General features: G+C 43.6%; 1 protein-coding gene across 1 annotated transcript in view; it reads right to left on the bottom strand.

Moving 5' to 3' along the window:
• Positions 1-13,634, bottom strand: part of CUBN (cubilin) — a 1,289,359-nt gene that overhangs the window by 527,389 nt on the left and 748,336 nt on the right. Inside the window, exon 42 of the mRNA XM_085631507.1 lies at positions 3,489-3,679. Coding sequence (XP_085487633.1) covers positions 3,489-3,679 — 191 coding nt within the window. The remainder of the gene's footprint in view (positions 1-3,488; positions 3,680-13,634) is intronic.

Raw genomic sequence — 13,634 nt, forward strand, 5'->3', positions numbered from 1 at the left:
GTCAATAGTTCTGAAAAATCCCCTTGAACGTCTGTGGGCAGATTCCTTGGCTGACTCCATGAGGGCATGGATATAACAACCCAAGAGACATGTGGCATTCATGGATTTCAGGGTCATACTCCCCAATGAGAACATTTTCTTAGCCGACTGCTCCATTTGCTTTGACTCTTTATCAGCAGGCGTAGATGGGAAGGCCCCTGCGAACAACTTTGAAAAGCATGAAGCCAGGACCACCAAACTATCCGGTGAAGGATGGGAGGACAGAATGCTGGATCCCCAAGAGCCACCTTGTATCTCATAGCCACCATCCTGGAAACCACAGGAGTTGACATTGGTTTCTGCCAAACATCTAAAATGGGCTCAGTTAAGGTTTCATTGAAGGGCAGCAAAGGTTCTGGCGCAGAGGTAGATGAATGAAGAACCTCCGTAAGAATATTGTATTTTAACTCCGCTGTCAGAAGAGGTAAATCCAATAGGTCGGCAGCCTTTTGAATTACAACATTGTATGTGGTCACCTCAGGAGGCAACAGGCCCTTCAGTGACTCCCACTCAAAGAGGTGTCCAGGCCACTAGCCTCTCACAAACCCTCAAACTCAGGGTCAGGATCCACTATCTCTCCTCCTTCAGCCTCTCCATGCTGTTCCTGGTATTCCTCTTCCTCGAACAGCCGTTGAGCTTCTCTCTGAGATCTCTTCCTTGGAATCAAAGTCTGGGGCACCAGACACGGTGCTGGTGACTTCGTAACCGGTGTTGAAGGAGAGACCAAAGGAAAAGGGGTCGAAGTAGGCCGAGGTTTAACCGGTGCCTGTTCAGATCAAGACGGCGTCAGAGAAGAACCATCCAATGGAACTCGACCATCTAAAGTCTGCAACGGCGTCAAAAACATTGGCGTCAGAAGAGGTCAACTCCCTGGAGCCAGAGACATAAAGGGCATGAACGGTGCCTAGGAATAATGAGGGGGAAATCCTCCCAGGGAATATGCTAACAGACCCATGGGGCCAGCAGGCACACCAGTAGGATTCACAGCCCTCGAAAACAAGCCGAACATAGCATTTAAAAAATGCAATGGATCTGATCCCAGAGTCGGGAATGCAGGATAACCGTATCCAGAACAATAGGCTCTGGAGCTGTTTGTGGAGGCACCAGGTGCGGCTCCGGCTGCAGCGTTGGTAATCTAGGAGCCGGATGTGGAGTACCCGCCATCAGTATCGGAGGAGGCATAACATCCCTCAGAGCCAGAGGAGTCACAGCTCTCGGCGCTGGAGATGGGGCCAGACTCACCCCTGGAGAAGGAGTCAGAGAGATCTCATCCCTGTGATGACACCTAGGACTCGGGGACACCGATTTCGGAGTCACATCCTTTGAAGAACGATGATGAGGACCATGACGCCGCTTCTTCTTCTGTTGCTTGGATGACCTCAAAGAGTGAGGTATCAGCTACTTCGATCTGGTCCGAGACCTCCTGCAACCCCTCTTCTGTTTCTTGGCTTTGTCCATGAATAACTTGGCCTACCTTTACTTCAGAGCCTTCAGATTCATCCTCTTACACAAGGTGCATGTCCCTACATCATGATCCAAGGACAGGCACCACAAACAGTCTTTATTGGTGTCAGTGTTGAACATCTGTCCCCCACATTCTCTGACTGGCTTGAATCCAAACTTTCTTGGAGTAGTCATCTTCGATGGCTACAAAGTCGCAACAATAGTAACAAAGAAACTCCCAGAAATTGAGAGCCTGGGAAAACAAATTACGCATCGAAGGCACAGAAAAAAGGAAACTGACGTCAGCACGCCGACGAGGTCTTCCTATGGCTCCGATGACATCACGCAGAGTTGCATGCCAAGCCGTTCCATTGTGATGTCAACGTGGGAGAGGAGGAGAAAGGTTTCCGTGAAATGCTGTGCACTGGGGTCATTCAAAAAGTGAGGAATCCACCGGCAGATGTATCCATCAGAAATGCATCACTAGCTTCTAGTAATTTGTTGTAATGGTGACCCTCATAGTGTGGCATGTTTCAACATCAGATCCTCCATCTAAAACAGGAGGACATTGACACTGTATTTCATCAACAGTTACTCCATCTAGCACAGGAAGGCATTGTGCGAGAACTTGGGTATTTTGTGTGGAAAGAAAGTGTACACCAGGTAGGAAGTGAAAAAGAAGGACCCCTTAAGAGTTGCAATTCTGTTAGGGAAGACCACTTGTTGAAGAGAATCTGGATCACAAATTACCCCAAAACTTTTCACCCTATGCCAGATAGAAGGAAATTGTCTCACACAGTTTGAGGAGTAGAAGGAACAGAACAACTGCGCAGATGGATTGGTGCACATAATATCATGACCATTTTGATAGCATTTATTTACAGCTAATTTGCTCCCATACATTCCATCACCAGAGGCCCTGAGAAACATTGGTGGCCAGATAAATTCCTTGGAGTGATATGGCAGGAGGGTTAACTTATCTTCTTTGATCTGGTGCTGGTGTTCTCATACAAAGACATCCTCCAGTCACTAAGTCCAGGGCACCTCACTCTCTTTTTGTTGTTCTTGATTCGTTGTCTCTCAATGTTGGTCTCTTTTACTACTGTGTCTTTGTCTCTTAACTTTGATCACTGCCTTTCTGTGGTGCATCCTCTGTCTCCGCTGTTCTCTCTTTGTACTACCAAGTTCTTTCTCATCAATGCCTTCCTCTATCATGCCACTGTCTCTTTCTATTGTTTTGTAATTTCTCTATTTCTTTACTGTTATCTCTTATCACTGCATATTGCTGCTGACCTCTCTTATCAAGGTTTCTCTTAGATATATTTTTGATCACTCACTCTGCATTATCGCTCGAAATGCTCCCTCTATTCTAATTTATTGCTGCCCCTCTCATTTTTTTAAAGTTTCTATTATACTCTATATCTAATTATTGTCTCCCTTTGATGTTTCTTCCTTTTCTCTGTCTTTGGTGATTCTCTTACTGATTTGTACAGTCAGGCCTGGGCGTAGTTTGCAGAGTTTTGCTACGTGGGACTCCATAAAGTTACAAAAGAATTCTGCGAAGTTCTGCGAGTGGCGGAGTGCAGTGCAAACTGCAGTTTGTGCTGGTATTCCTGCCGCTCGGATAGAAATTCTACCCGAGCGGCAGCTCGCCCTTGCGAACTTACCGTTCGCGATCATGATCTTACCGTTCGGGAACGTGAGCGGGGAAAACACTCAGCTGCAAATCGCGATGCGGAGTTTTCTACACTGCGCGGAGTGCAAAGTGCAGAAAACTCCGCAAACACCGCGAACGGAGTGAAGTTCACCGCCCAGGCCTATTAAAAACCCTGCGTAAGAGAAACAAATCCTTATGTAAGTGTCACTGCCACAGCTTCTCAGTTATACCTTCCAAATCTTGAATAATTTTCGTTGTGCCTTTAACCTCCACAGGTTATTTTTGACAACACATTAATTCACAAATTAGCAGGGTGTGTTATTAACTTGGTCTCAAGCACCCCTCTTACCTCGAGATAATCTCCACTGCTGCAGGAAGTACCATCATTCAGAATCTGGAACGTTGGTTCAAAATGGACGGCAACGGTAAAGCCACTTGTAACCACTACATGCCAAGAGCAGTTGAGATTAGAAGTGTAGGCTTGTGGGTAATTATGAGATGTAATGACGCCACGATCCACGTGCAAATACCCACCACAGCCTGAAAACACAGAAAAAGAAAAAAGAAGGCAATAAATAACTTGAATGCATGACTGTGTTTTCAATAAACTTATTACAATAAATTAATGATGACAACACCAATGTACCTGGGAAAAACTCTACTCTCGTTGTATTAAAACACTGTGTAAACTCAAATCTCATTTAGCTGGAGTAATCTGTTTAGTGGTTATTTTAAGCCTTGTGTTAAAAAGTGATGGAGAGTAAACAGACAGACCTACATTAGCCTTAGGGCAACTGAAACCATACGCTTTGTACAGCCGCACAATTTGTCCCACACGCCAGAATGTGTCCAAGACCGAATTCAAGCAGTGTGGATTCACCTCAATGTAAAGAGCCTCAAGGCAGCATACATCCAAAGTCCTAACTAAACCAAATCTTTAGGGCTCTTCTTCTACTCAGAACGTGGCTTCCTCCACTCTTTAAATAAGAAATATGTTTGGGTAGGTGTAGATAAATTGTAAATCTTCACCCACTAGTACCTTGTAAAGTTTTTTTTAGAACTTTGCCAACTCTATAGTGTTGTTTCCATATGCCAAGTGAAAATCACTCACCACCTCAAATGAGGCTGGTAAGGCCGCCATCACCTCTCAAGCTACACCACTTCCGGAGGGTGAATGAGTGAATGAGGGATACATAGCCCAGGGCTATCAAAATGTATCTCCTTTTGCGGATTCCTTAAGTAAGTTCTTGTTCCTTTATTGACAAGGGCAAGACATAATACCCGAAACCGAGAGCACATTTTAGGAGCAATGCTCAGAAACTGGAAAAGTGGAACTAGGAAATGTTTCTTTCAATCCAGCCGTTTCCAGGGTGGAGAATGGTAGGGTCAGGCTTTGTGATTCACAACAAATGTACAAGTTTATGGAGTTCAGAAGCATTCAAGGACAAACCATGCCATAATCCACCCATCTCCCATCCTTCCCATACAGCACATTACTTTCGATTTCTCTGCATCATGCCAGAGAATTCCGCAGTTGTAAAACCATTTCTACCTTTCAGAAATCCTTGTACGAATTTGTGACAGGCATAAATGAAGCCACAACTTTCAGTATCAGGCCCTATAAAATTACCATGGGGACATGAAGAACAGCCAGGATTGACACAGAGGCCCTCAATACACAAGTTGTCTTACTTCGCCTGGGGCCAGATGTACAAAGCTTTTTTCTGCTCGTAAGTGGCCCAGTTCTCAGAATCAGACTGTTTCCGAGCAGAAAAAAGCATTTTTAAATGTATAAAGCCCTATTTGTGATTTGATAATCTGTTACTGAATCGGAAATTGGGTTTTTGAGTTGCTATTAGGAAGGGCAGTAGCGACTATGTCCCCGGGTGGTGGGGCGGGGGGGACGGAAGAACAGAAAAAAAAAAACACTTACCTGGAACAGCCTGCTGGCCGGCCATCCGGCTTCCGCCTCTCCTAAGTCCTCCAAGTCAACTTCCTGCAGACTCCCGGCAAAAGTAAGCACCCGGCAGACCGGCTTCTTTGAGCTAATCACAACGCTGCAATGCAGCATTGTGATTGGCCTGAGCACCATGAATCGGCGCTCAGACTGCAACAGGGATCCTGTGCATGTGCCTGACCAGACTGTGTAATGCAGCCTGGTAGGAACATGCAAAGTGCACATGGACTGTTTGGTCGGCCCAATAGGGCCAGCCAAATAGTTCATGCACACTTTGGGAGTGCACAGCACTCCTCCTCTTCTCTGGCCAGCCCCGCCTCGCCCGAGAGCCACTGACAGCTATGGGAAAAATAACATGATAATGATAGTTATTATCATGTTATTTTTACTTTTGCTCAGTGGGGCGACGGCAGGGACAAAAAAGTAATGACTTGTGCGTGTAAAAATCTTTTTAGCTTTTGATAAGAAATGAATTTAATAAGTGAATATATATTTGAATAAAGCATTGTTGAACTCACTGATGTAATTGAGCAAAGGGCAGCCTTGTGAGCTCTTCTAGCCACTATGGAATAATACATAGGTCCAGTGGGAGTGCTTTTGCAGCTTTCTTTGTTGGCCTCTCAGATGGATTGCAGGGACTGGGGCTGCGTCAAGCAGCACTGCAAAGCCCCGCCTGCTGCCAGCAATTAATACTGCCCCTGGACAGGCACAAGGGTGCCCTTCACTCCCATCCCCTCATTCAACATCCTTACCAGTAGTCTTGTTGACATGTTGGTCTTGCTCAGAGCATGGAGAAAATGTCAGCATTTTTGTCAACATGGTGAAAAACTGCACAGAAAAGCAACTGGTAAATCCAGGTAAAAGCAATTATTCCACAATTCGGTGAAAAAAATCTTAGGGTCATATTCACACACTGATTTTTGTAGCACGCTTAGTAGTGTTAAATTAGTACTGCTAATGTACTACAAAATGCTATTCACTAACCTACGTGCAATGGTCCATCCCTCTACCTCTCTTATGATTTATGTATGTCGATCCCCACATACCCATTTATCGATTAAGTAGTGAATATGAGAGGAACAGGGAGAGGTAGCTGGAACATAGGGAATATTTACGTTTAAAGTGTTAAGGAAGGCATAAGGAGGGGTTAAGGGACAGATAGGGAGGGGTTTAGGGAAGAACATAATCAACCCACAAAAGTGCAAGCCTATTCCTATTTGCAAACTGAACTTCTATATTTACTTCATCTAAAGTGTACCCAAAATAGTTGTAAATGTACTCCAGCTCAGAACAGGAGTAAGTCCAGCATCACACATGGCCCATCACTTGTAATGCAACACCCTCCCATAGAATATGGTGGAGACAGAGACTTAAAATAAAAGCCCATCGGGAACTAATATTAAACTAAATTAACTTATTTTAATATTTTGGAAATAGAAATAATTGTAATTTAATTTGATAAATATTATACTTAAATACATCATAATTATGAGTTTATTATACATATGTTAATATCTGTTTTAATTTAACCTTAATTTTTAAATAATTAGATTAATTTAAATGAATTATGCATATACCTTTCAGTAATTTTTACTACAGAATAGATATGATTTTTATTTTTAAGAAAAAAACTTTTATTTTAATTCAATATTTTTCAAAACAAATTCTTCCAAACTAAGGTAATAAAAAACTTTTTTTTCTCTATTTTTAAAATACATATTTTAGATTTATTTACATTAATACTTATCTTAAAAATATGAATATTTTTACTACGCAAATTTACACGCTTAAATGGTGAATAGCGTATTGTAGTAAGTTTACTAGTATATTTACTACAAGGTGTAAGAGTAAACTTACATACATAGATTTACTCATGTGTAAGTTTATCATTGTGAAAAGTCCCTATAATGGCCAGTCTTTGCATAAGTGATGCTAGCTGGTAAACCTAATTCCTGTCTTTTGGTGTCGCCAATGAAAAGTCTTGCCACTCGTAATGAGGGCCTATGTTATTCCACCTAATTAACCTTGTTTAAACAGTGTAATGGTGTCATCAGTCCTCCATCCAAAATGTTTATAAATATCTCCCTAAAGCACAGGCAAGTTCCAAATAAATTCAATGATATAAGTAAATTGGTGAGAACATGCATACAAGATGAGAATCCATTTGTTTATTCATTTTTTGTTTTTAGGTGCTGTTTGCAATGTAGAAATAGCATAGGGCACACAGAGGTGAGAAAGAGAACAAAATGAAAGACTGCACGCAGTGTTGAAGGGACAGGTAAGAACAATGGGGAGCCAACTTCCAAATTTCCATGGCACTAAAATTCACCAGGCATTCAGATCTTTAAAATACAGAATGTCGATATGCGTGGAATTATAAAGGTCACAAGCACAACACACTACAACATGCAAAAGCTAAAGGCATTGTTATATTCCATATAGGTACCCTAATATAGGCGCAGGTAACATTGCAACCTTTCACCTATATTCTTCCCTTTACATTACACACATAACGGTTTACAGGGACTGACCTTTTACCTAGATACGACACTGCATTCAAGAAGCAGGTTTTCCCTAGTTCGAATCTCATACATTATGCATGAGGTTTCTTTGTAGCACAGCAGGCCTACCATCTCCTGTATAATATCTCTGTATAAAGTTCAGGCTCAACGTCATCCTTAGGCCAACACAGTAGCATAGCGAGGTAGGACCCCTAGGGAGACCTATGGATATAAATACATCACATCTTGCTAAGATGGACAGAGGAGACTGAGACTTCCTGGCCGACACACTGACCAGAGACGCTGAGGTTCCTGCATGCAGACACTCCAGCTCGCAGTGGTCTAACATCCCTCGTGGGGTGTCCAACTCGAGACCAGGACGGGGCCCCACAGTCTCTCACTTCAGGTAATGGAGTCGACTAAATCCTAGAGGGATTATTGTCTTTGCTCCTACACACATGCTCGGTACACTTAAGTACATCTAGTTAGGGAGGCATTGTAGGAGTGCGCACCTTTTTATTATCATGTATTTTATATACATGTATGTATTCATGATTACTGCAAAATGGTAGAGTTATACCATCCATTTACTTTCTTAGTGCTTCTAATCATTTATCTCTGCTACTGTCTAACGGTTGTTGCAGCTCATCTATTCTACACTAGAATAACAACTGTTCAATAAATAAATAACAGCCCATCCTGTTTATTCTGTGTATCTGTCTGAGACAGACTAAGTAAGCACGAGTGACTGAGGGAAAAGTAGTGTATCGTTTCCACAATTCTGAGGGATCAGGGTTGTCATGTTCAATTGTTGCCAATAACTATTCTCTCCCCAGTAAGAGGAGATTCTAGTGGCACTGTGAGCTAGCTGATACAGAAGGCCAACATACCTGGTGGGGGTGTACAGAGTCAGTCTGACACCTATCCTGCAGTGTATGCTGTCCGAACACACAGATCCTGTATAGTTTTTATAGGAACTACACAACAGCATTTTTTTGCTTTAAAGAGTGATAATGGATAGGTTTAATCATAAGTGACAATGTCACAACTGATGTGACCCCCTAAGATTTAGTTATTCAAACTGCCTAGTGCCAATTAGGGGTGGGCCATAAATTCCACTCTACCGCAGAGTTCGCAGAGTTTAGCCCATTTCACAGTACACTTGTAATGCAGAGTTCTGGAAAAACTTCGACCAAACCTTCGTGTAGAAGAATTTTTTCTCGTGCGTGGTTCGCCTAAGTTAAGTAAGTAGGTAATTGCAAACCCTTAGCAGGATTTTCGGGTGCTAGAAAGGCACCCGGTGAGATTATCTCAACGTGGGCGGTCGCGACCGTTCCGGGTGAGAAAGCTGCTGCTTGAGTAGAAAATGTATTAGAGCAGCAAGAAAGAAGCATTGCCCTCTGGTGCGCCATGTGGTGTCATTTACACTGATTGTGCAGTGTTGAACAAGATTCTGGCCCTAACAATCAGCGCAGCAGCGGGACATACAGATTTCCTCCCACTCGCAGAACTCTGTGGAATCTTGCTGAGTTTTTATGTAACTCTGCAGAATTCAGCGGAGTGAAACTCTGGGAGTTCTTCCCACCCCTAGTGTCAATTATTATTTGGCCAGAGTAAACCACATTTACCAATAATCTATTTGTATACTTTTTGGGGGAAGTTATGAACACCCATTGCTGTCATGTAGCTCCATGTTATGCAAGCCTATACTAGCTTGTTTTCCAAAGCATGCAGCATTTTGGGAAAGGTAGTCTTGCTTTTATCATTGTGAAAAATACTCTAAAAACATTAGCAAGCAAAGGCTGTTTGCTTAAAAGCCAGGGTTGGCTAAGGTTTATTACATCACTGGTCCCACATGGAAGCTATTATCATTGCCTGTGAAAAAACACCATATAAAACTTAATTGTGCATACTATCAAGTTGTTCCAAATTAGCGTTCAAATAATAGCAAAAACATATCCACCCCTAAATTGTACCCTTATCCCAGCCTGACCACCACCTGTGTCCATTATACCTTCCAATGATCACAGAATCCAAGGATCTGCTAGCGGCAAAACACATCTGTTGATTGTGATTGCTCCTGCCTCTCACCTCCTCCCGGGCTACTGAAGAGTAAATCATGCCAGTGTGATGCATGAATATTCAAAGATTTTTTAAAAAAAATAAACCCTGACTGGAATGTGCTTTTATTTCTTGCAGACCTGTGGAAGTGAGTCTGGAGCTGCTGGACTCACCTCTGCAGCAGCCAGAGACTGTGTACAGAGGAGAGCAAGGCATTGTTCTAGGGGTCTGTGAATTCATCAAAATATTTCCAGGAGTTCCCATCATTACCTGTAAACTCGTTGCCCCTTGCAATTTCAGTTGGGCATATCTGTTTTCTGTTCCAGATGCCAACCCTAGTGCCAAATCCTGTTCCACTTCTCCAAACACTTTTTGTACAACATACTATTTAAAAAAATGTTTTTGCTTTTTTATTGCATTTTAATTGTATAACATACTTTATTGATTTTTCATGCACATAGAACAATGACCAAAACATAGATTACACCTGTGTTCTCCCGCCCAAAGCTACAGGAGTCAAACCAAATGTACAGTAACACAGGGCTGAAAATAAGCGGGCACGGGCCATCCTCCCAGAAACCTGTACGAGCAGTGATGAATGCAAAGATATTCTCACATAAAGGAGGAGCAGTGTACAGGGGTTACCCACTGGTGCCATAAAAACAACAGTGTAGGTGTTGAAAAACAATTCAAAAGAATGATAAAACAGTTACATTAATCCCATAGTACTGTTTCCCATGCTTGTGGATGGTCCGGCATACGGAGCCCACATCACACTTCCTTCTGGAGAGCTGCCCCTATGTATTCTGTCCATTTGAACACCTCTGATTGCCACAGCACAAGGCTGGGCTCCCAAAAGGACTTCCAGGCCATCGCTAACAGCAGACACATCAATAGTAACTATATTCACAGCTCTGGGGGGACTCTCCCAAAAGATCAACTCAAAACACAATTAGAAAAGGACTCTTCCATACAATTAAAATGACCTAATAGATAAAATGAGTACACAAGGGGGAGACCCTATAGACTACACCCTCCCAAAAAATAATTTTTGGGAAAACCCAAGTCATTTTTTTAATGCTCTCACCCACTAGATAGTGGCATGCTTCATCATAGGGCCCACTGTCAGACCCTGAAGTGATCCAATATTCAGGGTGGATCGCTGTTTTTTAAACAAAGAATTTTTAATATGTTTGAAACACAATGATTTCAAACCAGGGATCTCATAATGCAGAAAATGGATACAGTTTAAACTACCTAGGAGTTCCATCTTGGCAGGATTAAAAAGTCTAATAAACAGGTATATGTGAGAACCTATGACTCCATTACCCTCTCTGCTCATACCGACATGTCTCAGCCTATTTTGTTGCCCATCTGGGACGAAGACCTTCCTCAGGATGCAGATCCCTTTCCAATAAGTTGACACTTACTCCTAGTAAACCACTATATATAAATTTGGAGCTGATGGAGGGAGAAGAGGGGCAGAATGGGCCACAATGCACCTTGACAAATGTGTGATTACAGGGCAATGTCCCCACTCTCTCCCGGGTTTGGATTGCAAACAATGGAACTTGGGTATGCCACACAATGTGTGTCTACAAAACTATCTAAAAAAAAGAAAAAAGGAAAGAATGGTCATAAACACACTCCAAATTAATATATAGTGATTTACTAGGAGGAAATGTGTATGGAGAGAGAGAGGAAAGAAAAGCAGGTTGGTCGGTATTCGGGGCATATAGTTTTATCAAAATAACATACTTATACTCCAACTTACCCCCACATACATCATATCTACCCTAAGGGTCAGTACTCTCAAGCTGTGGAAAAAAGGGGTACAACCAAGCAAAACACAGACAAGCACATCACAAGAGAAAGTGGAGTAGGTCGTATAGTAAACACGGTCCCACCATTGTTTTTGCAATGCAAGCCCCTCTGCCTTGGTCAGGTGCGTTCCCTGTAGGAAAGCAACCTGTCCTTTACACCTTTTAAAATAGGCTTGCACTCTGTAGTATCTTTTACATGGAGAACCAAGGCCCCTCACATTCCAAGTGAGGAGACGGATAATAGATCCAACACTAGTCATTGAGGGGGCATTCTGCATTACTCCATGGGTCCCAATCACTGCTCCTCATCCCATAACCTCAGGTCAGCAACAGCAAGTAAACCCCCGGCAGGCTAAACAAGCAACTTTGAAATGAACCCCCAACTGAACCCTCCACGGATAAAGATGCCAATGTGCATTATCCGAACTACGCAAAAAACACACTATACAAGTGTCCTCAGAAAGGACGACAGAAGGCCATCCCCTCATTGCACCAACAGGCGGGAGTGATAATTCCAATTCCTGGATGTAGACACCTGGCCAAGTCTGAGGTAAAATGAGGCCAAAAAGTTAGTCCCACAGACACCAAGCCATAGTACAGAGAAGTATGATCCTGAAAAAAAATAGATAAATATGACAAAGTACCAGTTACATGATTTCATAACCCTACAGGAGCAAGCCAAAAACCAAACCAGTGCCACTCCCAGTGATAGACACAGAGTCCAATCCAGAGCAGGTCACCTTCTCAGGCCCACCATCAGGGTGAGAAATCATGGCGACAACAGCCACCGCCACCGCCTCCTCATGGCTAGCTTGAGCCTGCTGCCAATTGGGCGAGACCTCAGCTCCGGATGAAGATGAGCCCTCTTAGGTTTATGAGGTTAAGCGGGTCATGGTCAGGACAGCCATGGCCTATCTTGTTATACTCATCCAACCAATGCCAGGCCTTCTCTGGGGTGTGGAAAAAAGGACTTACCCTCAAGGAACACCTGGAGCTTACCCCAAGATCCCAGAGCCTCCTTTTCGAAGTCAGGAAGGATACTCTTTGCTTCTGAACTGCCGTTGTGAAGTCAGGGATGTCTGAAACTTGAGTATTATGATAGGGCATGTGGCTGCACGCCTGATGCAGCAGGTAATACCGGTCTCAGAAATGTAAAAGTCATGCCATCACAGGCCACAGCGACGTCCAGGCAGTGGAGGGTGCGTACTTTGTCCACTTGCTCCAGTGCACAGTATTTAAACAACTGCTCCATGGGCCACCACCTCCTGCAGCCAGTCTTCGAGAAACTTAAGCATAGACAAGACTTCAATCCCCTCAAATAGGCCCCACCACTCTAATCTTGTGTAGATGGGGCCTGCCCTCCTGGTCCCCAATCAAGGATTTAAATGCCTTGATCCTGGCTGAGATTGTACTCAGCTCTGCAGCTTGTGATTTCGAAGTTGGCCCCAACCGAGAAAGTACTGATTCCACATGCTTGACATGCTCCACAAATCTCTTATGATCGTTGTGGAAGAGTGCCATGTCGACAACCAGGGAATCGATTTTACTCTCAAGTGCGTCTCTGGTGGACCCTATGGCAGCCAAGGTGGTATCCAATTTATCAGGATGGGCCAAATCAACAGGAAACGGAGCCACAGAAGCAGCATCTTCTTTAAATCACTGAGAGCACCCCATGACTCCACTCCAAAGAGAGAGGGGATCGCCAACAATATAGGTTGCCAAGGGTCAGAAGCAGGCATAAGTTAGGCACAACAACCAGGAAGTGGGACCCCCTGCAGTCACTGAAAAGAAGAAACTGCCTACCATGAGGCTGCTATGTCACATTCAGTGGTTCACTCCTATAATCAAAAGATCAGTGGAAACTAATCCAACTTCTTTATCCTTCAAGGTGCAGGGACCCAGACAATGAGTGTGGCCCCAATGGAAAAGAAGTGATAATGCCCAAACGGGAAGGGGATGTGCCAGGGAACTAGTCCGAGCAGGCAGTACTGGACGTATAGAAACACAGGTAGAGGGAAGGCAGACAGTTCGATTGGAGGTGCCAAGGAGCTGTAGCTAGACAACTGGGCTGCCCAGGGCACCCAGCACAGCAGAGATGGCGAGAGAGGGCCAGGTGCTACTGCGGATAGCAGTGTCAGGGCCTGAGACTCAAA

Source organism: Triturus cristatus, chromosome 10 (genome assembly GCF_964204655.1).
Source record: "Triturus cristatus chromosome 10, aTriCri1.1, whole genome shotgun sequence".
In the NCBI taxonomy this organism is placed as follows: domain Eukaryota; kingdom Metazoa; phylum Chordata; class Amphibia; order Caudata; family Salamandridae; genus Triturus; species Triturus cristatus.